The sequence below is a fragment of the Dryobates pubescens genome, chromosome 13 (assembly GCF_014839835.1).
Source record: "Dryobates pubescens isolate bDryPub1 chromosome 13, bDryPub1.pri, whole genome shotgun sequence".
NCBI classification, from domain to species: Eukaryota; Metazoa; Chordata; class Aves; order Piciformes; family Picidae; genus Dryobates; species Dryobates pubescens.
In genome coordinates, this window is record NC_071624.1 from 17,711,059 (window position 1) to 17,738,978 (window position 27,920).

The window sequence follows — 27,920 nt, forward strand, 5'->3', positions numbered from 1 at the left end:
GGACACTTTCCAGCAACTTAACATCTTTCCTAAACTAAGAGGTCATCCTCCACTCCCTCGTGTTAGTGCTGGCAGAGTCTGTGAGCTGGGATGGAGAGCGTGGTCTGCACTTACGCTGCTCGCAGGTCTCTCCCAGCCAGCCGGGGAGGCAGCGGCAGGTTCCCAGGATGTGGTCGCAGCCAGCAGCATTCTTGCACTTGCACACCTGGTGGCAGTCGAGCCCAAAGAATCCATCTGGACAAGCTGAAAATACAAACAAATTTCATTTTTAGCAGAGTTCCTGTTTCCTTTCTGGGTAAATTCTAGTTCAGAGATCTGAAAACACAGGGTGCTGCTCATTTTTTTCCCCTGGATGCTTTGTCACATGTCACTCTGGGACAATGCTTAAGACCCAAAGTTGCTTTGAGGGTTAAGCCTGCTCAGTTCTGCCATGTGTGTCTCAGAAAAACATGAGCCCATACCACACACCAATCGATTCCTGCACAGAAAACCAGGGCTGAGAATAGTGAAAAGCCAAGAAGCAGAAGAGAGAATGGATCTGGACTCCCACAAGCCAGTACTTGTGCTTCTGTAATGAACAGAGAAAACAGGAAATAATTCAACATAATGCATGACAGTGGGGCCCTCTCTGATGATCTCCCTGCCTTCCTGAAATGCAAAAACTTATGCTCCTATTTACTCTCCTGGTACTTTAGAAATAGATAAGCATTTTTTTTTTAGCAAAGAACATAAGCCACAAAGTTGCAGTTCAGTGCTGAAATGAAAACTTGGCAAAAAGAATGAGTTGAAAAAAACCAAATAACAAAAACCCAATACAAATTAAATGTAGCAAAACAACTCCAGGGAGCTAAAGGAGCTCAGTGCCTACATCTAGGCCACATAAAGAAGAGCAGCTCCTTAGATATAATTTATGCCAGGAGCAGTGTTGACAGCAGTGAAAAATAAGCCATGGGTGCCTGTAAGTGGGATGCATCATACCCAAAACGTTGCATTGCAAGAACATTAAGGCTGCTACACAGAGTTAAAAAAAAAAGCAAATAAATAATAATTAGGAATTATGTTGTCTATATAGCCTTAATTTAACCTCTCCATCTGCACATCCACGTGTGTGTTTAGCTTATATAAGTACATGCATAATTATGTGATACTAAATGATAATAAATCTGTAGATACGCAGGAGTATGTCGATCTCTCCTCAAATCACTCGGCCCCAGCAGTGATGGTGCTCATTAAATGAGCAGTTATGCAATAAAACTTAGATCTTTGCCCTGCTTCTTCAAGATAAACATATTTAAATCCCAGTCCTCACACTTCTACCATGAAATCAGAATGACTGGTTTCTCAATAGAGTCTTACTGTTACATACACAAGTACCCAATGAGCCTCCACACTCATTTCATGGCTCTTAAATCACAGTCACATCGTTATTCATTTCTTCTGCTGTTGGACTCTTCCACCCCTTTCCTTGCCCTGTCTCTTCTTCACACCCAGGCTCTTTCTTTACCCAGTCTACTTTTGCCACCTCTTCTGTAAATAAGAGTTCAGTCCACCCTTAGGAAGCACTTTGGCTACAAGGGGAAGGAAATTCAGTAACTGGGGATTCAGGCAAATCTGGACCTTCATACAGTGATAGTGGCAGTGTGGCAACGCAACACAGAATCAGAGAATGGGTTTGGTTGGAAGGGACCTTTAAAGTCCAAGTCTCCTGCAGTGAGCAGGGACATCTTCAACTAGAGCAGGTTGCTCAGAGCCCCAAATAACCTGACCTGGAATGGTTCCATCGGATGGGACATCTGCCAACTTTCTGGGCAACATGGGCAAACATTTCATCACCCCCTGTGCAAAAAAACTCCTTCCCTGTATCTTGTCCTGTCACAACAGGGCCTGTTTAAAACTCTGTCCTCAGCTTTCTTACAGAATCCTTTAAGTACTCAAAGGCCACAATAAGGTCTCTCTGGTGCCTTCTCTTCCCCAGGCTGAACAGCCTCAACTCTCTTAGCCTTTCTTCATAGGTGTTAAATCCCCCTGATATTTTTGTGACCCCTTCTAGACCTGGTCTAATAGTTCCATGTCCTTGTGCTGAGGACTCCAGAGTTGGACATCAGTGGAGGAGAGCAGCAGAATCTCCTCCTTTGACCTTCTGGCCATGTGGCTTTGGATGCAGCTGGCCACCGGGGTTACAAGCATACACTGCCAGCTCCTGTCCAGCTTTTTATCTACCACCACCTGCTTTGGTGTCTCTGCTCTCAGAGCTCCTGCTCAGCTTGTATGTGATTGTTTTGTCTACTCAAAATCAAAAGGTTGCTTTTTCCTTCATCCTGTCCAGGCTGCAGCTTCTTCTTTGGCATAGAGAAAGATTTCAGGCTTACACCACTTCCCAAATATGTGCTGTCTCATAATGATAGAAAACTGTAACACATCCATCAGCCTCTGTTCAGCTCATACTGGGGAGAGAGCTGTTACCAAGTTGTAAGGAGGAGGCATCAGCATGTGGTTTTCATCTTGATGTCCTTCTTCATTATGCTTCAGCGGTGTGTATGGCACAGCATACCAGAAAGGACTTCTCCCACTTAACCCTAGGTGACTTCAAAGGCTGACAAAGTTTTCCTTTGTTCAGTGCAGGGACTACACAGCATTGTCAGCTCTTCCTAGACATGCACAGCATTTCTTTTTCTCTTTTAACTTATTAAACCAGGGATCTTGCTGGGCTCTCTTATGACAATGATTAACTGCTGAAATCAGCCTGTCCTGCAGTCGTGCTGATTCAGACAGCAGTTCAAATGCACACTCTGAGTGCTGTACTTCACAAGGGCTACATGTTGCTGTTATTCATGCATCAATTAATAAATGTACTGCAGGAGAACTCCAAGACTCCTGCTGCCCCCAGTTTGAGGGCAAATGGCGTGTTTGGGGATATTTGGTTGGATCAAGAAGCAAAATGGATAATTCGCTTTCTGCTGGCCTTATCCCGTAACTGGTCACACAACACACACCAGAGCAGTGGGGGATGGAATTAACCATCATCATGGTGCAGCAAAGACAATCACCACCTTCAAAGCAGAAGCAGCAGATGCTCAACACTTCAGAGAATAAAACCAAATCTGCCTTCCCAAACAGCACCAGAACAGCCCTAGGGCAGGGCAGGGTGACCTGAACTGCTTGGTGTGCAACAGAGCTGGAAGCAGGGCTGGTGAACAAAGACACATCTCAACCTCTTTGGTTTTCTTGGTGAGCTTCTGGGATGCCTGATATCAGAAGGCCATGGCTTAGGCTTCTTGCACGTCAGTTGTTCACATTTATTTGAAGCAAGAATTGATATATTTAGCTACTTCTACGAGAAAGCCTGGTTTAGGATGGACAGGGGTTATTTTTGTTTGTTTGTTTTTACTTGCCTATTTATTTATCAGTGCATTAAAACCAAAGTGCTACAGCAGTGGGTGAGCATGATGGGCACCTTTTCTGGAGAAAATGCTACTCATGTTATTTGTGCTTCAACAAGACAGGGAAAGGACTTACAAAGCCATCATTTGTTACCATCATGGTCCAGGAACACAGAGGCATTAATTGTTGCTTGAGCCAGAACCTCACATATGCCTTCTTGTCTCAGAGAGGAAAGGTATCTAGAAGCATTGCTAGCAGCATCACTTTTGAGAAATCACTGAAAAGTCTTCATTTACCTTTGGTAATATTCACCATCATCAAGACCTTGTGAAGAACCACACAGTGTTTCTTCAAATGTTTGACTTGTATCACTTTGATGCTTTCAAGAAAACGCAAAGAAAGCATTTTCTGGGTTTTTCAGGTGGCCTTCAAACATTTCTTAGTAGATTCCTTTCTTTTCAGGCTTTTATTTATATGTGTTACCCACTTGGCAACAGAAATGGTTCTGTAACTTTTGCAGCTCTTTTGAAAGAGTTAAAAGATTCAACAGGTTCATTTTTCCAATGGACTGAACAGAGCTGAAGGATGGAGCAGGCATGCATGACCTTCAGAAATGTCCATTCTCTCTTGCAGAACACTACTGGAGAGGCAAAAGTATGACTGAATGAGACCAGGTAGAGATGAAGAAGAGCCGATTGAAGCTGGTCAGAACAGAACTAAGATAATGATGGACAGACAAAAGTACTTTGAAGTGTGAGGTCTTTTGGCAGCATCCTGCAGCTGAGGGCCCAGAAGTTCAGCCAACTCCTCCATAATTCACACCAAGGTCTTACAAAGCTGTGACCTGGAGCAAGATTATCTCCTGCTACTGGTTAGCTTGGAAACTGTCCCATGCTGGTGGATGATGATGTGGCTTTGGCTGCTATCTGCATTACTGGCAGGCAATATTTTTAGGTGCATACCAATGTTCAGTGAATAATGCAAATATCTTCTGAGATGCCACGTTGTCCCCACTCTTCATGCTCTTTTCAGGGAAGACTGAATGACATTTAGGGTCTTGGGTCACACCTCTAAAATCCTGGAATCCAGAGAAGTGAAAGGCTTGCCTTGAGTCAGTTGAAAATGAAATATGACTGAAGCATTGCCCTGCCTCAACCACCACAACACACCCCAGCATGACAGCTGACGCCCCTTAGGCTGGCTGTCTCTCCAAGGGATGAGCACTGGTCACTTGGTCAAGACACTGCAGCACATCAGCTGGTAGCAAGACTGCTCAACATGACAAATCCTCCAAGAGCTTTCTACAGTCACTAATATGTATCCACAGAGTCAGAGTGAGGTGGATGAGCCTGGATAACTTCACTACATAAAGAGATACCAAAAAAGGCCAATACTGAGATGTAGCAAGGGCTAAGATTAGATTAACAATGCTAATAAACAGTAAGAAGAGATTATGCAAATTTGTAGCATATAAAGAACTTGGAAATGGCCACTGAAGTGGAGTTTTGCAACAGGGTCTAGGATATAAAGCTATAAAGCCCTGCTTCATGCTAAAGGTAGCAAATGAATGAAAAGGAAAATGGCCATACTTTGTTTATACCTGAAAAAAAGAAAACCAACCTCAAAAAGCCTAAAGGCAGTCTTGGGGACTTCTGCAATTTCATCTCAAATCTGGATCCCATGCTGCCCCAATGCAAAACCCCTGAAGTAACAACTGCAGGTTCAAACACATTCACTGTGCAGGGCTGATACTGGTATTAGTTATTTACAATAACCAATATTAGATTTTGTAAGGCACTGTCTTTTCCAAGGACTCTGAACAGAGAAGGTTGCAAAATTTCAGTGTCTCTGTGATGATGGAAAAGTCCCTTCCAGCCCTGGATGAAGCATCAGCAGTATATGAGAAGGCCAAGGCAACTCAGCATGCTGGGTCTCAATCTCTACATTCTTGTCTGCAAGGCACAGAGCCTGGCCAATGTGGGTGGATTGCCAAGAGGACGGCAAAAAGCACATCCCTGCCAGAAGGAAACCCTGCCAATCTCCAAGTCACTAAAAACAGAAGTGCTACAGCTCCTCAGAGGTGCCAAGAAGGTTCTACCAAGGGCAAACCACCCACACATTTTCCTGCCTCTTCATCTCTTGCAAGCAGCCAAACTGTTCTGGCTGAAAGTTTCTACATGAAAAGGTAACACAGGTCAGCTCTGAGCAAACGCTCTGCCTGCTAGAGAGAAAACAGTGGTATGAACAGTAAGCACTGAATTATGCTCTCTCCTCCACAATCTACTTTCAGGAGTTTAAACAGATAAACATGTCCAACATGACTGATTTGGAAGCTGAAACTTGCTGGGATGTTTTTCTTGTTGTTGTTTTGTTCCAGTAGATGCCACCTAGATTTCTCCATATTCCTCACACCTACTTTGGCAAAGGATATTTTAGCCTCTTTGTCACCAGTTTGATACCTACTGGAACGAGCAGATTTATGCCACAACACAGATAACCAGATTGCTTTTCCAATTAAAAAAATAATGAAATATTTATAAAAAAGAAAAAAGAAAGGCTTATGAAAGCAGACTTCAGCTAAATCATTTTAAGAAGGAACACAGGGGAGATACCATAAATTCTGAGCACACTTTGCAGCAGAAGCCTGAGAAGATAATTTATTTTGTGTAGTAATTCCTGGTAAGAATGAGAGGGGAAGATCAAGCAGTATCTCAATTCCAGCAAGCCAGGTGCTTTGCCTCTATATTGGTAAGGCTGTGGAACAGCTCCCTTCCCATCAGAGGGCAGCAGCTGCCTGCGACTGCTGCCTCTTCCTTGCAAACTACTGGATAAAGCTGCTCTGTTAAGGAAAATAATTGTGCCTTTGGTTTAACGATCATCATTTGTAGAATCTTCAGTCATTTACACTTCAATAACTTTCACCATGTCTGACTGACTACGTGCTGCTTCTGTTGTAGTCAAGACTGTATTTTCTATGATCTGCACAATGACAGCAAGCTCCTTAGATGGTGCCGCAGGACTGACTCACCATACTGTTTCTGAGGAATCCGCTCCAACCTTTCCAACACCTTACCAAATTATCAGGCAATAGAAAATGATCTGTTGGACTGATTAAAGTCAAAAGTGTCTCTCTTCTTAAGGAGTTCCTTTGGGAACATGTATAGACCTCTGTTTTTCTCTAACACATTTTAGAGTAGCACTAGAAACAATCAAGTGTAAGGCAGGACAAGCACCTTCCTGCTTTTGTTCAAATAGTAGGACTCTGATTTTAAAAGAGAGAAACTTCTTAAAGATGTAATATAGCAAGAGTCTAGGAAGACCCTGTAGAAGCCTTCCAGTACTTAAAGGAGATTGCAGTGATAGAATGAGGGGTGACAGTTTCAAACAGAGAGGGCAGATACAGGTTAGGAAGAGCTTTAGTACTGTGAGTGTGCTGAGAAAGAAACTTATTACTGTGAGGGTGGTGGGGCACTGGAGCAGGTTGCCCAGAGAAATAGTGGATGCTCCATCCTTGGAAGTGTGGAAGGCCAGGTTGTTTGGGGCTTTGGGTTGTCCCTGCCCATGGAAGGGTGATTTGAACTTGATGGTCTTTAACATCCCTTCCAACCTAAACCATTCTATGTTTCTATGAGTATTAAGCATGTATCTCATTTTATCCCTGTTAAAACTTGCACCCAGTGCTAAGCACCTGGCAAAATGCTTTGCTGAGTCAGGACAGAAGTGCACACTTCAGTATCATTTTCCAGTTCAGTTCAATGGCTTATTTAGGTCAGGTGCTGTAAATTGTAAAAGCAGTTCTCTGCATTAAACAATAAAAGAGGGAGCAGCAGTACCTCTTTCACAAAAGGTTCCTGTCCATCCTGCTGTGCAAGTACAGGCTCCACTCACGTGGTCGCAGGCAGCTCCGTTCTGGCACTGACAGCTGCCCTCGCAGCTCAGGCCAAAGCTTCCCTCGGGGCATCCTGCAGTGGAGGAATCAAAACCAGATGATGGGTTAATTCTGGAGCAGATCAGAGATCCATGAGGAATTTTTAGATACATGGGAATCATTACTATTTGCAAAAGAAGAACCAAGGCTTAATGGTAACGCCTTAGAGCTGATGGGATTAAGTGTTCTCCTTGGGGCCTGGGTAAACTGGGCTGGTTTTATTAAAGTCTATTTTAGAAAAACATCAGGGTGTTGAAAGACTAAATTCTGCACAGAAAACTAATATCATCTGAGAGCTGCAAAGCCTGGGACTTCACAGGTTTTGCTTGATGACACTTTGCATACCGGTCTGGAGTGCCTTATGTGCACATCTCTGGGACTCCATCAGCCAGGAGTGAGGAAGCTCCCAGCTTTTGCACCTCCTTTTGAGGCCCTATCATCTGCTTTCCTGCAAGTTCCTTTCCCCAGAAAGAGTGAGAAAATGTGAAAAATGTGGTAGCTTCCTTCAGAAAGCTCCAAACTGAAGGCTGCACATTTTATTTTCAGGCTCTGCTTTGAAAAATTCAAGCGAAAACATTACATCTGGGGCACAGATTAACAACTCCATTTCCACAGCAGTTAACGTAAGGAGTTTTGCATGGTGAGATTTGCATGGTACTTACTATCTGAAGACAGAAAACAACACTTGAGAGCAAAAATAATTTCTTCCAGGATTATAGGAAAATCAATTAAGAATAAGGCCAGTTGCCTAATTCATATTAGATATTTTGGACAGGCTGAAATAGAGAGATATGCTTGGCTAAGCACAATATTTCACAGGACCTCTACTGATGTTTGAAGGTCTTGTGAACTCCCCTCTAAATGAGTTGTGTAAATGATTGCCAGATCTCTTTTTTTCGAGTGTATGATTTTAGCATTTTAATCAACAAAGTGATGTTTGGGCAATCTAGTAAGAATCATACAGAGCAGAATACAATGAGGATCCTCAGTGACAACTTAATATAAGACCTGATGATCCTGGAGGCCCCTTCCAACATGGTGTTCTGGATTCCATGCCTAGAATAAAAGGCAGGATGGGAGTAGGGAGTCGGTGCTGCCTGTTTGGTACCACGGGCAGGCAGCGTCAGGGCTGGTGTGAATTTCACGGAAGTGTCAGGGTTGGAAGGGACCTCAAAGATCATTTAGAACCAATCCCCCATGCCATGGGCAGGGACACCTCACACTACAGCAGGTTGCTCACAGACACATCCAGCCTGGCTGCAAAAACCTCCAGGGATGAGGCTTCCACCACCTCCCTGGGCAACCTGTTCCAGTGTCTCACCACCCTCACGGGGAAGAATTTTTTCCTAACATCCAATCTGAATCTACCCACTTCTAGTTTTTCTCCATTTTCCCCAGTCTTATCACTCCCTGACACCCTCAAAAGTCCCTCCCCAGCTTTTTTGTAGCCCCTTTCAGATACTGGAAGGCCACAACAAGGCCTCCTTGGGGCCATCTCTTCTCCAGACTGAACAAACCCAACTCTTTCAGTCTGATCATCCTCATGGCCCTTTTTTTGGACACATTCCAGCACCTCCAGATCTTTCCTGTAGCAGGGGCTCCAGAACTGGATGAAATACTCCAGGTGGGGTCTCACCAGAGTGGAGTAGAGGGAGAAAATCATGTCCTTCATTCTGTGCCCACACTCCTCCTGATGCACCCCAGGAGATGATTGGTTGCTCCTGCAGTTTGGTGGCTCTCTAGTAACTGAAGCCAACCCTTGAGTCTCTTACAGAGGCTATAGGTTGAGATGGGAGGCAGAAGGATAGAAAAGTACCTTAATTATTTCCTTACTTTTGATCATCTGTGTTGAAAAACAGGACATTGAGTAAATGTGGAGAAGTTTGAAGGCAGTTTCTGCACTTACAGATGAAATTCAGTCGCAGGTTGAACTGGTGCAAATTGCATTTGCATCACCTCCCATTCCCAACGCTGCAGATCATTGTGTATGTACTTGAATGAGTACATACACAGAAGTGCACTTCCACCTTAAAAGCTTAGTCCTGCTTAAGGAGGTACTTTCACCTATGCAAGGCAAATAGTATTCCAGCACAGTAATGGGTGTGGGCCCCTCAGCTGAGTTTTCTCCAGACCTACAGCACTTAGCCTCCAGCCAAGGCTTTCAAGGTGATGGCAACGGGTCAGTACACTTCACAAATGATTTCACAGTACACATCACACAGAATCTGCCCTCTGCTCAAGCAGGCACAGGCTGCTGCAATGCATGCTGAGATAGATCCACCCCATCACAGAACCTGAGCTGCCTGCAAAGCTGCAAAAGGGAAGAGCCTGAAATGCAGCAAGAGGATAGAGATGCCTCAGGAGCAGAGTAGATCTCACCTCCAGGGCTGTATAAAACATTTAGGGGAGAATTATGGCTTTCATAATCCTGCACACACACCAAGATTTATAGATACCTATTCTATACAAACACACACACACACACACACACACATACATACATAACTGAAGGGAGGTAAAATACCAGACCAAATAAATCAGAAACTAAATAGAAATAACATTAGGAGCTGCCAAACTTATTTTGTTGGTGGCAGTGGCTTCACTGATTACCTTGCCAGAGAAGATCACAACAAGCCATTTGGTTACTTTCTGTCTGTAGAGATGCTGTTTTGAGAGAGGTCAAGAGCAAAAGAGAAGGGGAACTGGCAGCTCTTTCTCTGGGAGCTGGTCTTCCCAACTAACTGTCCTTCCATCCCTCTGTGCCAACAACAACAAGAGCTGTATGATCAACTTTCCAGGGTTTCTGTCTTAGGTCACCATTCCAGATTAATTGTTTTGACATTTCTGTGTGACACCAGCAGTTAATTCTGCCAAGACTCTGGTAGCTACATCCATGCTACTGTAAGATTGTTAAACTAATAGATAAACTCTTTATTTTATTTACAATATCAATACGATCAATAATAATAGCAGCAGCAGCTTAATTTACTGATGACCTTAGAGGTCTTTTCCAACAAACACTTCTATGATTCTATGCAATTTATTGACATAAAATGAAGTGAATACCAAATGTTTGCATGGAATCGAAAGGAAATAGGCACATTGATGGGAACCCTCCCACGCTTATATTAAATATAGAGATACTGCTTCTGTCTCCTGAGTTCCTGAGTAGAGAAGCATATCAGGAATCATCTGTATGCCTGGATGTTTTTAAGGCCAGGCTGGATCTAGTGTGAGGTGTCCCTGCCCATGGCAGGGAGGTTGGAATTAGGTGATCCTCGATGTCCCTTCCACCTCTGACTATTCCATGATTCTATGATTTTTATCCTCTTAGACCTCTGTTATTGACCTCTTTTACAGACAGAATAGTGGACATCAGGGACCTCTGGCAACACTATTGTGCGTTTTTAGTTTTACTAATGGCAGGACCCTAAAATCTTCCTGGTTTTGCTTCTGTTATGTGCATGTGAAGCATTCCTATGTGCCTGGCCTTAAAAAACAAAACAAAACAAAACAGGATTTATGAAGAAAAATTGTGGACCTAACACAGGATAAATAATATCAACACAGAAAGTCTTATGCCACAGGGTCAAACATAGCTCAATCCTATCACTCATATGAGGTCTTCCCATTAAAAATAGCTGCTGAGTCCAAAACAAGCCTGAAAATAACATTTCTGGAATCTACATTAGGGGAACTATCTAACACTGATGAAACCAGAGAGCTCTGTGAGGCGCCAGGGTAGACTGGAGGACTGTTTGGAGGGAATTAACAAGCATGGCAGTTTTAGGCTATGCCTTTAAAAGTTAGCTTCAGATTTTGAGCAGAAAAGTAGAAAAACTACAAACAATTCACTATTGGGTGTAAAAAGGAAAACAAAAGATTATTCTAAATTAATTTCATTGGCCAGAATGTGTGGGATGGACGCAGATGTACGATAACATCTCACACGCTTTACTTTCATTGTCCTTCCTTTTCTCCTGTGGTTCTAGCTGCTCTGGCTGTTCTGCTGGGAGGATAATGCCTTTGACCTTGAGATAAGACTAACACTGCTTTCTTCCAGCTTCTCCCTCTTGTGGTACAAGGGGGTTTGGGAGGTTTGGGGAGGGGCAGTGGAGCAGCTTCCCTGCTTCTCTGGGAAAGCCAGAGGGGGGACAGGGGTATTTTCTGTGTTATTTTCCTGATTGTAAATACCTGTATAATATTGTACATACTGTATATTGTGTACATTTTCATTGCATTCCTTTGTAGAGTGTGGCTTTTGCTTTGAAAATACAGCTTCCATTTGCTTCCTACTGAGCTGGTCATGCTTAGTTAAGGTGAATGGGGAACTCTAACCCACCACAACAAGGAAAAGTATTTATGTTTTTGCAAATTCCTCGTGTTGACAAAGTGGCAACTTACTCTGCTCACAGTGTTTCCCAGTGAATCCTGGCTCACAGAAGCAGGAGCCAGTGACCGGGTCGCAGCTCCCGTCGCTGTTGTTGCACACGCAGGAGTTTTCACAGTGCTGTCCCCAGCGGCCACCGCTGCAGGCTGCAAGGGAGTGCAGTATTTACATTGAGAATCAACCTGGGGCTCAGCTAAACTTATTTTACATGGAAAATTCTTCACCATGAGGGTGGTGAGACACTGGAACGGGTTGCTCAGGGAGGTGGTGGAAGCCTCATCTCAGGAGGTTTTTAAGGACAGACTGGATGTGGCTCTGAGCAACCTGAGCTAGCATGAGGCATCCCTGCCAGTGGTAGTGGGGGTTGAAACTAGATAATCCTTGAGGTCCCTTCCAACCCTAACAATTCTATGATTCTATAAAAGAGAGAGCAGAAAAGATGCAAAATGGCTCCTTGAGATACAGGCACTCTGGATTAGACTCTCAAGCTGCAGCAGGATGCATGAATCAAAGGAAATAAACACAATTTTTGCTGTTTTATTTCAGCTGAAAGGAGAGGTGTGTAGGCAGATATTATGCCATCCACATAAAACTAATCAGTCATAGTCAATCCGTATCAATCAATCCACAGTCACAAATGCATAATATCCTGGAAATAAAATATCAGCTACTGACTCACTTAGCAAAAAATCTACATAACCAGGATGGCTAGAGGGTAAAACAAGACAGATTTGTGAGCATACTCCATATTTTTCTCAAAATGCTGGGAAATGCAACATGGACAGAGAGAGAGAGAAATCTCATAGTCTTTGTTAAAGCAACTTACTCCTTTCATTCTAAAAATCACATAACACTGACGTGACTATGACAATGTACCAGAGCTGAAGCACATCTCCTTCCTTACTTGTAAGAAAGTACCAATTAGGGCAACTTGGTTTTGGAGCTGAGCATCTGTTTCATGCCTGGCCTGCGATAGCTGCAGAGCTGCCTTACTGAGACATCTCTGCAAAACAACTGTTCACCTATCTTTTCCTGAAGAGAAATAAAAGCTTTCCTTTGACATGGTTGCTTAATTCTTCAGGTAGCCTAGAGAGTTATGGAAAGCTATCTAAATGGCTCCACATATTGCCAACTGGTTTGATTTTTTTTAAGATAGGCATATTGGTGTAAGTTTCAGCTTTTCCCTGTTTTCTTCAGGACCAGATTTGAGAAGCCAGCTCCAAAACTTATTGCTGCCAAAACTGGCAGTTAATTTAAATGATTTTATGTGTTTACCACCAAGTCTAAAAAGGAGGTTTGTATTCTGTTGGCTTTTTGCTAGAGGGATCATAACGAATCAAGCAGAAAAGACATGAAACAGGAAAAGGAGGGAAAAAAAATAATAAATCAAGCAGCATGGCTTAACATTTATATGGTGCTATCCAAAAAGGGCAAATCTGCACTCTTCCACAGCCATCAATATGGAGAGTGCTGCTAAAGTCAACAGAAGGATGCTCTGCTCTCCCAGAGAACAGCATTTCTCCCAGCATTTGTATTCTCAAGTTCAGAAGTGACCTTAAGACACGCGACCGTACACGCCGCTCTCTTGTTGAGTAAATCTCCCCTAAACAAAATGAAAAACTGAGAATTAATCTTGAAACTAATCTGCTCTGAAAATGAAAAAAACCCACCCAAACCAACAAAAAAAACCCCACCCCCCAAACTGTCTGTCAGTCAAAACACTGACAGGACAGATGGTATTGGGCAAAGGGATCCATAGTGTTGAAATAAGAGCTTACATCAATACTTTGTGCTTCATCAGCCATCTATTGCAGGACTTTGAACCTAGATAATTAAGGATTATAACCACCCAGGCTGTGCAAACCCATAAACACACACTTTCAGAAGCAAGAACATTAGTAAAATATATTAAAAAAACACCCCAAACTGTAATAAGCTAAGAACAAACAGAGTTGGTTCTTACATCCCCAGTTAAGTCCCTGTGGCGCAAACATGCCTCTGACTTACGCTGTTCGCAGTCGTGGCCGGTCCAGCCAGGGGGACACATGCACTCTCCTGTGACATGGTGACACTGAGCACTGCTGCCACAGCTGCACACCAGCAGGCAGCTTGGTCCGTAGGAACCATCAGGGCAGGCTGGAAACAGATGAGCAGACTGTGATTTCACCTAGGTAATAACTCAAACACAGGCTGATCTTTTCAAAGACAGCAGCAACAGCTTGGCCCCTAAAACACGCATTAGTTGATTCCAGCAATCAAACCAGCAACACAAAAGAAACAGCTGCAATTTGTAAACTGGGTGTCAGGGGCTGAGTCCCGTGAAGCAAGAACAGCTAGAGTGATTTTTGGGTATTTTTGCCTGCACCTCAGGATCAATCAATGGAGGGGGAATAAAAAAAAATACATTAAAGAAAAAAGTGCTGAGCAAACCTTTGTCAAAAGCAATTTAGTGACTAACCAGGAGGAAAAAAGTGCCACCACTGAGGTCTCACATGAAACAGTGCTGTCTCTGAGAGCATGTCCATGCCAGCACCACAGCCCTATCCAAGTGGCCTTTAACAGATGTGTAATTGCAGATGTGGTGCTGAGAGACATGGTTTAGTGGTGACCTGGCACTGCTGGCTTAATGGCTGGACTCAATGATCTTACAGGTCTTTCCCAGTCAAAATGATTTCATGAATACGCAGAGGCTGGGTAAGGAGCTATGCCATGGTGGCATAGCCCAGTTGCTTGAGCATATTCCCATAGTCTCTGCTGGATCTGCAGAGATGGCACTGACCCTACTTCATCCTCACTGCTGTTTAATCCTAAATTCTATACATCAGGGAGTATTGCTGCAAGCATAACACATGAATGGTGCCATAGGGGCCAACTGGCCAGCACCTCTTGCCAACCACACCTACAACTGAAGTACTGTGGCTATTAAACGTGGCATGCCTAAGTATAAGTTGCCAGAAATGAGGTCTAATGATAATAAAATCACATCCAATATGAGAAAGGCCTGAGAAGCCAAAGGACACCTTATCTTGGATCAGTCTGTCTAATGTCACAAGGACCTTGGCAAAACAGCAAGAAGCTGGTAGTCAAGCCATAAACTGAATTTCCAGTGACTTTCTACTCATGGGGAAAGCTCATGTGGAGACTCACATGCGGAGCAGGATGGCCCAGTGTAGCCAGGGGGGCAGTCACAGGCTCCAGTTTCTTTGTTGCATTGGCCTCCATTGGTGCAGGGCTCACAGGAGGACTGGCAGTCTGGTCCCCACCATCCCACTGGGCAATCTAGAAACAAGAAAAAAATCTTGTAGGATGTCCCCAGTGCCATTTTCTGTTTCAAGGCAGTTATCGATTTCTACTGTTGCCTTGAATTTAAAAATGGCAGTAAAACTACACTGGATAAAGGATTATTGTATTATCTCTCTAGACCTACAGAGCTGTCACAGTAAACCTTCTCAAAGAGTCAACATGCCCCTGCACATGAGAACACATCTAAAGATAGACCCAAAGGCTGTCTTCCTACTTTCATCATGTTACACCTGGGGTTTTTTGTTTGGTTTCTGATGTAACAGCAAAAGCATTTGGACACCTCTGAAAAACAAATTGCTGCACAGAGTGAAGGAACTCTCCAGAGACTGGTGATCTGCAGAGAGATGCAGAAGGGGAGGGCTGCTGCCATACTTGTTCTGGGCTAAGTGCAGGCCATCCAGTCCTGAGGAATGTGACGTAAAGGACAGATCATCATACAGCTCTACTTCCTCCACCAACTTCCTGCCCTGTGGAGTAGTTGGTCACAACTGAGGTCCACACAGGGAAGATGCTCCTCAGGCATGTAATAGCCAGAGCTCTGCAAAGTGGAGGATGGGCATCTCATGGTAGTTCAGTGTGTTTGAGGCTTCTTTCATCCCTTAACTAGCCACAACAATGCTGTCCTTTTTAATTTCTTCCTCTGTCCCAGGTCCTTAATTTGCTGGTTCCACAAGAGCTGTCTTTGGTCAAGTCCCTTCAATAGATCCCAAAGCACACTATGTCCACATGGCAGCACAGCTCCAAGCTCTGCCCTGGGTCTCAGAGTTGATGCAGTGCCCCGGTATTGCTGCCCAACTTGCATAGTCTCAGCTCAGCACACAGATCACTATTATTGACTGGAGTAAAGAGACAGGTGAGGGTGACTAAGTCACCTTCCCTCCTTTTGAGTAACCTGCTCTCATTGAATATGTCCCTGATGACTGCAGGGGGGGTTGAACTAGATGACCTTCCAACCCAAACCATTCTCTGACTCTTCACAAGCAATCCCATGTGGTGTCTCTCATACGTTCTGCCTGCTCTGCACATTGAGCCTATTGCATCACAGGGGTTTTGGTGGGAAAGAGAGTAATTCTACTTCTTATCTGTGACTTCCAAATCAAGACACCCATTAGTCTAGTCCAACATCTACCACACCTTGCTCACATGTAGCACCAGTCTTCCCAGCTGGGCAAAGACACTGCCCTGTCTTCGGGTGGCACGGTGCTTCTCCACAGCTGCACCTCTGCTGGCAGTTCACCCCAAAGCTCCCAGGCTGACAAGCTGGTCAGGCAAAACCCAAAGACACAATTAATATAAGGAAGCATTCAGAATGCACCAGGAGGCAGCACCTCCAGCAATTTTTAACAGAGCTGTGCTGGTACCAAGTGATCTATGTTACCAGCAGTGTCTCAACAACCAGTGAGCTTTAATTAACTGCAATAGAGCTTGAGAACATCTGTGCCTGCAGCTTTACAAGGAACTGCAGTTACCTGCACAAATGTTGGTTTTAGTAACTGGTCTCAGCCTTGTGACTCACTGCTACTACACTGTATCCTGGAGCACCATGTTCAGACAGCTTTTAAATACATCCAGGGATGGGAATTCAACCACTTTTCTCAGCAGCTTTTTCCAGTCTTTTATAACCATTTCTGTATGGAATTTTTTCCCCTAACGTTATCTGATAGGATCTGCTAGAGAGAGTGCAATGGAGAGCCACAAGGATGATTAGGGGACTTGAGCATCTCCCCTGTGAAAAGAGACAGAGCCCTGGGGGCTCTTTAGTCTTGAGAAGACTGAAAGAGGATCTGATCAATGTCTATAAATAGCTGAGGGGTGGGTGTCAAGTGGATGGGGCCAATCCAATAGGACAAGGAACAATGGATACGAACTTGAACACAGAAGGTTTCACCTGGACATGAGACTTTCAAAACCCACCCAGATGCATTCCTGTGTGGACTATCCTGGGTGATTCTGCTTTTGGTAGCAGGTGGTTTGGACTTGATGATCTCCGGAGGTCCCTTCCAACCTCAAACATTCTGTGATTCTGTGATTTCCTCTTGTTCTATCAGTTGTGGCTTGTGAAAAAAGACTAATACCTACCTCTCTACAACTTCCTTTCAGGTAGTTGAAGAGAGGGATGAGGTCTTCCCTTAGCCTCTTTTCTTCAGACTAAACAACCCCAGCTGCTCCTCAGAAGATGTATTCTTAAGACTTTTCACCAGCTTCGTTGCCCTTCATTGCCAATCAGTTTGGCTTCAGTGTGGAACTGCCAGCTCATATCAACAACAAATATACTTTTAAATTACAACTTCTACAGCTGAACACAATCCTCCTGAGTAAGCTTTCCCATCCAAAGGGTACCTCCCAAGGAAACATGCAGTGAGTACCTACACAAATGGCATTTTTCTCCATGAAACCCAGGTGGACACGGATGCTTGCAGGCTCCCGTCTCATGATCGCACAAAGCATCAGGAGGACAGCTGCACCTCAGCTTGCAACCAGCTCCATAAAAGCCAGGCAAGCACTCTGGAAAATGCAAGCAGACACAGAACATACAAAAGAAAAAAAAGAAGAGTTAAGAAAACCAAACAAAAGGGAGACAATAATTGGGCAGAAAATTGGAAAAAATCAATTAAAATGTGCTGATAACAAAGTGTAAATACTTATTAAACACTTGCATGGACGTTTCAAAGAGGTGACTGCCTAAATACAGCCCAAAACCACAGTGGCAGAATGCTTAAGGATATATTCAATTACAGCCATTACTGAATTACTCTTCTTATCTGTCTGTACCTTCTGCTGCTCTCTGCCTCGGTGCAAAGCCGGTGCCAGGCAAGAGATGCTCTCTCTCAGAGCGGAGCACGTCACCAGGAACACTGAAGATTATTAAATACAATCACTATTATTCTCCACCAAAGCCCACAGAACTGGTGTCATAAATCCGACACGTTCCTGCCTGCCCAGAAAGGAATCTGAAGGGAGAATCTTTATTGCGTTACTCCATTACTGTCTGGAGAGGGCTACTGAGACATGCAAACATGAATGTGGAATACAATTCTCTTTGAACTAGCCCCAAAAAACTACAAAGAATAAGTTGAATTCCAACACTGGCAAATCTGAAGGAACAGCGGCATTACAGAAACAGTTTACAAATAACCCTGCTGTCATAAAACAGAGGCTTTGCCACTTATTTACTGTCTGTGTTGGGGGGGGGGGCAGGGAAGGCAAGTAGAAAAGTGAAAACTCCCATTATTTAGGGTTGTATTAGAATATGGTTTCTAGGTTTCAGCTGTCATTCTTCAGGCTAAAACTCCTGCATTCTGAAGCTGCATTCCCTGTAAGCCCTGTGCTAGCAGGCGTGTGCTGTATGAAAGAAAAGCCATGGACAAAATAATTAGCAGAACACAGCTATATTAATAGCAGCAGCTGAACTAAGCAGATGGGAGGAAGAATGAGAAACAATTCTAGGACAAAGGAATAAAGAGTGAGAGAGAGAGGGGGAATCTGGGTTTTTTCTTTTCTATATACCTTTCTGACACTTCTTGCCATGATAACCAGGCTTGCAGGTGCAGGTCCCATTCCTGGCGCTGCATTCCAGCGTCTGCTCCTTCACGCACTGACACTCCTCTGAGCAGCCAGCTCCGAAAGCCCACCTGGGACAGGCTGCAGCCAGATGAAAAGGAATCATTAGCTCTGTAATTATGCATGAGTTATTTGAAATTGCACACTGCTGCAGAATGCAACTGCTGGGGTAAAAAAAAAAATATTAAAGAAAAAAGAAAGGAAAAAAAAAACAGGCAAAACATTCATTTTACTTCCAGCAAATACATCCACAGTCCTATGACAGTGCCTATTAATGTGTGGGTGTGTAAAATATAGTTTACATGAGTCCTTTATTAAGTAATTCATTTCATTTTGTGTAATCTGTGGTGAATGTTTCAGAGCAAACTTATTTAAGATTCTCAGTGAAAAAAAAATCTTGGAGATATTCCCAAGTACATTCCAAATACTCCAAGAGGAGAGCTGTCATGCAAAATAAATAAATAAATCACAGAATCAATAAGGTTGGAAAAGACCTCAGAGATCATAAAATCCAACCTATTACCTAACACCTCATGACTAACTAAACCATGGCTTCAAGTGCCAGTCACTAACAAGCTCTAGCCAGGCTTTAACTTCACCAACAACCCTAATGCTAATCTGTTCATCCCAACCTTACCTCGTCCTCACCTTTGTGCACCAGTAAACTTCAGTATTTGTTGCTAGAAGACTGAAGAAGTTGAACCTGATCTAGTTGGGGATGTCCCTGCTTATTGCAGAACAGTTGGATTAGAAGACCTCTGAGGTCCCTTCCAACCCAGAGCATTCTATGATTTCAGTTTCTAGGGCTTCCCAAGATGTGACAAAAATTTACATCCTCCTGCTAACTTCCAGGTTATGGCAAAATTGAAAACTTCACTCATTTAGACACAGAATCTTTTTGAGACTGTTACATTGTGTGTGAAATAAACAGATCCAAAAATTAGGGAGACTTACTGAGGTGGCAGAAGCGCCCATAGAGCCCAGGGTCACACAGGCAGGCTCCATAGAGTCTGTGGCAGTAGCCGTTGTTGGCACAGTTGCAAGGTTTGTCACAGTTCTTCCCAAAGAATCCTTTTGGGCAACCTTTTGAGTGCACAAACACAACAGGGTACCAGCTCTCAAGTGTTGAAAGACAGGTTAGAATCAGCTCTTTTCTTTTTTTTTTTTTTTTCCCCACTAAGCCCTTCAGAAAAAAACACAGTAACTTTCTTGCTGTCCTGGGCTCTGCATAGCCCATCCTTACAGGGCACTTCCTTCCTCTCACCCTTATCACTTTTGTCTTGCCTGTGATTGAAACAAAACCCACCACCAGGCAAGATGCAGGGTTGTAGCACATGTTACACAAGAGAGGTTGTTCTGATTTGAGCCCCAGTATGCACAATTGCACCCAGATAGAAACTAGGGGCAGGAAGCAGTGGGGTTTCAGGTGAGACAAGGGCAGCCTTACCATCCTCACAGAGCTTGCCATGCACACCGGGCGGGCAGTGGCACTGCCCTGTGATGGGGTCACAGGAACCTCCATTCTGGCACTTGCAAATGCTGGCACAGCCTCTGCCATATGTCCCGGGGGAGCAAGCTGTGGAGAAAGCAGAGAAAATGAATGGGCCAAGAAATTCTTTCCTTCTGTTAGAAACGAAGCAAAATAAGACTCTAGGCATCCAAATGTAACAAGGAAAGCATCTCTGTAGTCAAGCAGGCTCTGAACAAAGTCTTTTTCTTTTTACATAATACAAATCCACCTAATATTTGCTAAGAAGTTTTAAAAGGACACCTGAAATAGCCAAGCTTACTTATGGGATGTGGTCAAATTCTCCCCCGCATATGCTCCCCTCCACACAATGCGTGAGGTTAAAAAACAAAACAAAAGCCCACACAACATTGCCTATAAAGTACAAAGCCTAAAATTCAGAGCAGTTTTGAATACTTGGAGACGCCTATTTTAATCATCTTTTTGTCCCCCCTCTTTTCATACTGTTAGAAAAATGACATTGTTTTTCCAACACAGTCTCTTCAATTCCCCAGATGGCTGTGGCAGAAACAGATCCACGCTAGCACAGGATTCTTTCCTACAGCCCTCATTGCTGTGGTGCAGAACAAAAGGTGAAATGAAGCCTTGCTCCACCGTTTGCAGCCTGAGCTATCTGAGCAAATACAGTTGCTGGAGTCATCTGACTTAAGTGACATTTTATCAATGTACATTAAGAAATGTGACATGTCACATCAATTGCCATCTGGCTACTCTTGGAGTGTTATTGTGAAGGATGTCCCTAGCTGTGGCATGGCGGTTGGACCGGATCGTCTTTAAAGGTCCTTTCCAACCCAAACCATTCTATGATTACTGCAGAGATGATCAGAGGGATGGAACACCTCTGCTACAAAGAAAGGTTTGGGTTGTCTAGCCTCAAGAAAAGAAGGCTCCCAGGGAGACCTTATTGCAGCCTTTCAGTACTTAAGACTGACAAGAAAGCTAGGAACAGACTTTTTAGCAGGGCAGGACAAGGGGTGATGGTTTGAAACTAAAAGAAGGAAGCTTTAGACTAGATAGAAGCAAGAAATTTTTTTACAGGGAGTGATGAAACACTGGCCCAGGTTACTCAAAGAGGTGAAAGATGCCCCATGCCTGGAACCATTCCAGGTCAGGTTTTTTAGGGCTGTGAGCAAACTCATCTAGTTGATGTCACTGCTCACTGATGGGAGGTTGGACTCGATGACCTTTAAAAGTCCCTTCCAGTCCAAACCCTTCTATGATTACTGCCGAAGATTTGTTCCAGTTCAGCTCTGTAGTTTACCCTGAACCCATAAACTCTGTGGTATATTAAGGAAGCTAGACAAAAGAGTGAAAACAATCACATATGGCTAATTCATACAGATTAAGTATTGTATTCATCACTGTCAATGCCTGCTTCATCAGACTGTGGGATTGGCTCAGTAATGCAATCCCACTGAAGCTCTTTACATTCCAGAGGCAATTCCAGCAGATTGCATGCATGGATATCTACTGTAAATACAGGGCAAAAATTTTGTTATTATTTATGAAGTCCTGTCTTGAAATTTTTATAGTCTATCCTGAACAACTAAAACCCTATGAATAGAAGTAATATCCTAATTTGAGAGCTTGAGCTGCCTTAGGCACACTAGAAGTGATCATTTTTATTCTCACAGGTGTCCCCCAGTGTTTACAAACCAAACTCACAATCACACTCCTAAAATAGCTACAGGACGAGTGTTGGTTTCAATCATTTCCTACTTTTTCTATATTTCTGTCCTTGGGGTGATGCCTCCTAAATGATCTGGAAGGTGATTAACTAGAAGATTGCCATCTACTGATGCTAAGTAATTATTCTTCATCATCTGTCTCATCGTTGATAGCACAGACTACTGCAGCATCATACACTCTGAAATGCAGGAACTCATCTGACACCTCTCCAGAGTACAGTGTCCAGCTCTGGGGTCCTCAACACAAGGAGGACATGGACCTGTTGGAGCAAGTTCACAGTAGGCTACAAAAATTATCTGAGGGATGAAACACCTCTACTATGAAGAAGAGCTGAGAGAGACCTTTTAGCAGGGCATTCTGTGACAGGAGAAGGGGTGATGGTTCTAAACTAAAAGAAGGAATACTAGATAGAAGGGAAGATATTTTTCACCCTGCCCTGGGTTGCCTGAAGAGGTAGTAGATGCCCCAAGCCTGGAACCATGCCAGGCCAGGTTGTTTGGGGCTCAAAGCAACCTGACCTGGCTGATGTCCTTGTTCATTGCCAGGAGGTTGGACTACATGACCTTTAAAGGTCCCTTCCAACTCAAACTGCATCCAGGCTGCTGTGTGAAGTCTCAGACGAGCAACACAAGTTATGTTGAACTTCAAATGAAGAACAGCACATGGTACAACAAGAAATGGCTACTCTACCTTTCCAGTTGTTTTGACACATACTTCTGAACCAGAAAAATCCTCTGCATGGAAGCAGGAACAAGAAGAGAAAGCTATTACAAAGGGCACTAGCTGACTAGGCAAGAGAATTATCAAAACCATAACTTCCAATATTAAAATTAAGCCTCTCCAAGAAAATTGTGTTAATAATAAAAAGAATAAGAAAGAAAACCAAGCAAACAACCAACCAGCCAAACAAATAACAACTCAACAGGTCCATTTTACCAAGACAAGGAGGGGATAAGAAAACCAAACCAAACAAAGAAACCAAGGCAAAGGTTTAGCATGCTATAAAGGAAAAATCAAGTTTAGCATCAATGTCCACCCAGATTGTCACACCACCTGCCAGGACAGACTCCTGAAAGTCAGAGAGGCAAGTTGTTCAGCAAAGCATGGCAGGCAAACCTTGGAACTTTTCAGCAGGAGGGTGAGAAGCAATGAACAGCAACACAAATCCTTTGCAGGGGGACTGCCCTGCACTGGAGAGCAGAAACCTTGTTGCTTGAGGATGGTATTTCAGCATCTCTTACCATTTCTATTTCGCATGCCACAATAATAATAAAATGTTGATCTGCCTGTGAGGCAGCTGTGCTCTTCTCTTTATAGATTAAAAGTACAATAGGTTATTCCCATTCCCTACCTATCTGCAGCATCACAACACCCAAAGCAGAGCCTCTCCCTTTCCAATGCCTTGTACTCACTTTCATTACAGATAATTCCAGTCCATCCGGGTGGGCAAACACAGCCACTGCGTTCACTGTTGCAGCTGCCTCCGTTCAGACAATCCTCACAGCTCAAGCTACAGTCATTGCCAAACGTGTTATCAAGGCAAACTGCAATGAAAAAAACACCACCAAACATACAGAAGCTTTAGTGAGCTTCCAGATAAAGCACTTTCACACAAGCTCTTACCTCCCTTACAAAGTGTACAAATGAACCTGCGCAACACTGACAGTTTGAAACAAAACTATTCATGTTGTCAGCATTGATGTTGGTAGCACTGCAAGTACCACTGAGTTGTCCCAGAAGATGGTTCAAAAAGGAGATTCTCAAGTTTTCCTCTTCAAATTTTAGAGCCTAAAAAGACAAAGCTGGGAGTTTAGCTGGGATTTATTCCTTCAAATGCTGTAATTCCCCATCAAAAAGCACTTAAAATGACTTTTTAAGAGTAAATATTTGGCCTTCAGTGAGAGTGAATTTGCATTGAATGGCTTATAATATAAAATTAAAACCCTTTCTTGGGAGAGAGTCTCCTCCTCTTCTTTTTATTCTTCTATTGCAGCAGGTGGATGGGTTGCAATTTAAGCAGAGTCTGGTGATATTTTTAATAGCACAGTTCCAAGTGTTATTCTGGGAAAACAAATGTCACCACCGCCATCATCATCATCACTGACTTTTGCTCTGCTATGAGTGAGTTGCTGTCATGCTCACCTACACTAGGAACAAATTCTTTACCATGAAGATAGTGGAACACAGGAACAGGTTGCCTGGGGAGGTGGTTGGGGCCGCATGCTCTGGGCAACCTGGTCTAATTGAGGATGCCCCTGCTGACTGCAGAGGGGGTCGGACTAGGTGACTTTTGGAGGTCCCTTCCAACCCAGACCATTCTATGATTCATGATTTCCTTTTTTCTTCTTTATGGCTATGAAAACCCAAGATAGTTTATACAGGGAACCTTCTATGAAAATGCATTCCTCCCTCATCATCCCCACCTTCCTCCCCTGCGCCCACAGACATGCAGACCCTCATGTTCTCCTTCGTGAGGTCTATTGAGAAAAGCATAGAAAATAAATGTTTCTCTCTGCTAAAAAAAATAGCAACCCAACCTTGCTGATATTAAGATCCTATCCACATGGACAGTTTATTGCCTTGGAGGCTTTCTGGCTGTAGCTGGAGGCATTTGGAAGGGGATTTTGAATGACACCTGAAAGCAAGCTGGCAGATAATTTCAGCTAGCAGTTAAGTCAGCAGGCTGGTTGCTGTTCACCAGCAATTTTCTACGTCAGGCCAGATTTCCTCCAGGTCTCAGCACCCAACTGTTCTCTCTTCTGAAGCTGAACAAATGCCCAAGCTTTCTGAGGCACTCAGAGTCCCAGTGCTCCCACTTGGAATGGGTTACAAATTTGTACTTGAGAAGAAGAATACAGATTACCATTAAAAGCTCCACGTTTCTATATTAAAAACTCATTCAGTCTATAGAAAATTGTTAATTACTTCCACCAGCTTATTGTGTGATGCTGTAGGTTTATAATATAGACAGTGGCAGGAAATTATGTCTGAAAGTGTAATACATCAACATTTAAGAAGTAAGAGAACACACAAAACCATTAGAAGTTCCATTCCACCATCATCTTTTTGTCCAAACCCTCACAGGAGGCAAAGTTTCAGCTTTAGAAAAAGGGAAGATGCTCAGCTGTGACTGATAATACCCCAATTTCTGTGGCTCAATGTAAATAAAACATGCAAACACTGGTCAATAAATATTTGATTGTGGTTTCTAGGCCTGCTAATTTTGCCTGTGGTTATCTCATTTATCAGATTCCCAACTGGTTATCGGTGTTGGTGAGTCCAGCTGGATGCTGTGTGATTTGGGAGGGCTAACAGTTTTGTTCATAAAAATAAGTTAATTTTTTATTAAAGCCTAGACCAGCTCCTGATTTTTGCCTGCAGGGCACCATCCTCCAGTGAGTAATTAGAGCTCATATAAAAGTCACAGGACATATATAACAAAAAACGAGAGATCACCTTCCTGGTGACCCACCAGCACATAATGTGCTCATCAGAGAGCAAGTGCAGGGCTTTAACTCACAAGAGTCTTTAAATGGTGAAGTTCCCACCTTCAGTTCCCACTCCTATGACTCTAGGTGCTAGCATGCTCCATTTGCCACCAGTCATGCTAAGCCCTTGGCCAGCCTGAGCTCTACATGGAGGAGTTCCTGCTTTTCCAGACAACACCACCAAAGCATCAAGAGGGACCTAAATTTCCAGAGGGATGTTTGGTTGTTTGTTTTTGGTTTTTTTTTTTTTCCCTATAACCAAGAATGATTTTAAGAAAAGAAAAAAAATCTCAAATGATTATAAAAGGACTTGTAAACAAACACACAAGCCCCTGCAGTCCCTTTCCTAGCTCAAGGAGAAGGGGAATGTTTCCCAAGGGCTTGTTCTCGGTGGAGAAGCTTCGGGGGATTTTGTGCATTGCAGTAACCCACACAATCCTCTCACCCCCTGGGATAAAGAGATCTCTGTTGCCTTCAGGGCTTTGTGGAGAGACTCTGTTTTTCCAAGTAGCCTACTCACTTTTCTCCCGCCTCCCTCTGCACCCCTCCATGCCTCATCTGCCACAATCAGGAAGCCTCCCTGTGCCTCAAACACGTCCCATTTGGGATGGAACACATAGCGATGCTTCCTTCCTGCTGGCATGGAGAGCAGGCAGAAAGCAGGATCAACACTCATCCTCCTCTGCTCCTTCTGATGATTTCAGCCCAGTCAGCCCACATCCTCTGAGACTATTCCTCCCCTTTGCTGCGATGGCTAAAGGTGACCCTTGTTCACTCACCGACCCTGTGTACCAGGGTGAGCTCTCCTCGTGGGTCTTCATCCTCGTTGAGGGCACCGAGGGCATAGTGAAGGAGCTGAGGGGGACCTCTGAACTGCAGCCCTGGAGTTCCAGCAAACCCTGTGGCCTCCTCCACATCCACCTCTTCCCCACCTAGGTCTGACAGACACACAGACACCATCAGGACCCAGCCTCAAGTTCTTCTCCATGACACTTTACTCTCACATTTACATTACTCTTTTTTATTAGGATGCTAATAGATTTTCCAGTCACAACCCTGTGCAGTCTGCACAGCAGTCGTAGCTGATTCTTTTTCTCCTCTGTAGTTACAGAGAGAGTTTCTGCTATCCAAAAGAAAAAGAAAAAGGATAGGGAAACAAAGCAGTATCTTTCCCATTTCCTTTCTTCTGGAAATAAACTGTGGCCCTGAAAAGTGCAAAAAAAGAGAAAAATTAAACAGGGAGTTTAAGTTCACTCACTTGAATTTTGACATTATTCTTAGTTAATGAAGGTCTTTACTCCAGCTCATTCTGATGATGACAAATACAGAGCAAGGCTGGCTGGCCAATCAATTTTCAGAAAAACTAGAATTTGAGCCTTAAAATGCTGGGAAGTTGTTGGCTTTCAGCTAAAATACCAGTCTGCCCAAGGTTTAGCAGGTGTTAAATTTGGTTATAAACTTAAGTTGTTAGGCTAAACTCCATACCAGTTACGCTGGCAGAAAAATCAGGTTGGGGGTTGGACTAGATGACCTTTAAAGGTCCCTTCCAACTCAAAGCATTTTGTAATTCTATGAATCACACCACTGACTAGGGGTAGAAGCCTCACCCCTGGAGATTTTTAAGGCCAGGCTGGATGTGGCTCTGAGCAACCTGATCTAGTGTAAGGAGCCCCTGGCCATGTCAGGGAGGTTGGAACTACATGGACCATGAGGTCCTTTCCAATCGTAACAATTCTATGATACTATGACTGTAATGGAAAACTTGCCTTGGCTTATCAAAGCAGAACCTGGCTACTCATTTTCTGCAGAATGTTAAACTTCATCAAATAACTCAAAACTGTCAAAACAGTCTTGCTTTCTAAAAGCTGAGGTTTGAGTTTTATAACATGCCCAGTGTTGATCTCCCAATTAACCTTTAGCAAACCCCATCACTCAAGGATGAACTTGTGATCCACATAGTTCTACACTGGCCACATTCAGAGAGGGCTTAAGATGGGCTCTCAAAAATCCCAGGATCTGTGAAAATCCTGTTTCTGAATTCACATCTTGGATCAGTGGGAAATACTTAATGGCCTTCGAGAGAGATAACTCACTTACCGATGCAGGACCTCCTGTTGGCACCAAGCCTGTAACCCTCCTTACATGCACACTCGTACGACCCCAGAGAATTAACACAGAAGTGGTCACAGTTGCCATTATCAAGATGACATTCATCAACATCTAGAAAAAACAGATATAAATGCTGATTAGGTGCAAGAACCACTGCTTGGAGGGTGTACTCTGTGCATGTGAAAAATTATTCTGCGCAGCAGAAACCCCCATTTTCTTAGTATTCTGGGATGCTCTGTTTCTCACTAGAATTGGAGGTATTAAAACATTTCAGGGCAACTTGGAATGGATTATTTCTCTTGGTTTTGTCTCAAGTGAAAACAATTGATTTAAGCTGCTAAGCTGAGCTGATCCTTTGGTTATTTTGAGGGCTCTCCTTTTGCAGAAGTGGTCTTTAACACACATCAATATACAGTGTCCATGGAGAGAGGAGGGAAAGTTCCCTTTCTCTGGCTCATCTCCCACAGCCACACTTCCCTGCAATGGATGCTGGGTTATTGCTGTATTGCAGGCTCACAAAGTGGAAATGGCACATTGGTCAAA

At 43.6% G+C, this 27,920-nt stretch overlaps 1 protein-coding gene across 1 annotated transcript in view; it reads right to left on the reverse strand.

Moving 5' to 3' along the window:
- The window catches only part of LOC104301951 (multiple epidermal growth factor-like domains protein 6), a 232,026-nt gene that overhangs the window by 31,759 nt on the left and 172,347 nt on the right, over positions 1–27,920 (reverse strand). Inside the window, exons 11-23 of the mRNA XM_054166960.1 lie at positions 27,366–27,488; positions 26,048–26,206; positions 23,193–23,324; positions 20,011–20,139; positions 19,518–19,646; positions 18,510–18,644; positions 17,373–17,507; positions 16,137–16,262; positions 14,847–14,978; positions 13,707–13,835; positions 11,714–11,845; positions 7,215–7,343; positions 115–243 (exon numbers count right to left, since the gene is read on the reverse strand). Coding sequence (XP_054022935.1) covers positions 115–243; positions 7,215–7,343; positions 11,714–11,845; positions 13,707–13,835; positions 14,847–14,978; positions 16,137–16,262; positions 17,373–17,507; positions 18,510–18,644; positions 19,518–19,646; positions 20,011–20,139; positions 23,193–23,324; positions 26,048–26,206; positions 27,366–27,488 — 1,719 coding nt within the window. The remainder of the gene's footprint in view (positions 1–114; positions 244–7,214; positions 7,344–11,713; positions 11,846–13,706; positions 13,836–14,846; positions 14,979–16,136; positions 16,263–17,372; positions 17,508–18,509; positions 18,645–19,517; positions 19,647–20,010; positions 20,140–23,192; positions 23,325–26,047; positions 26,207–27,365; positions 27,489–27,920) is intronic.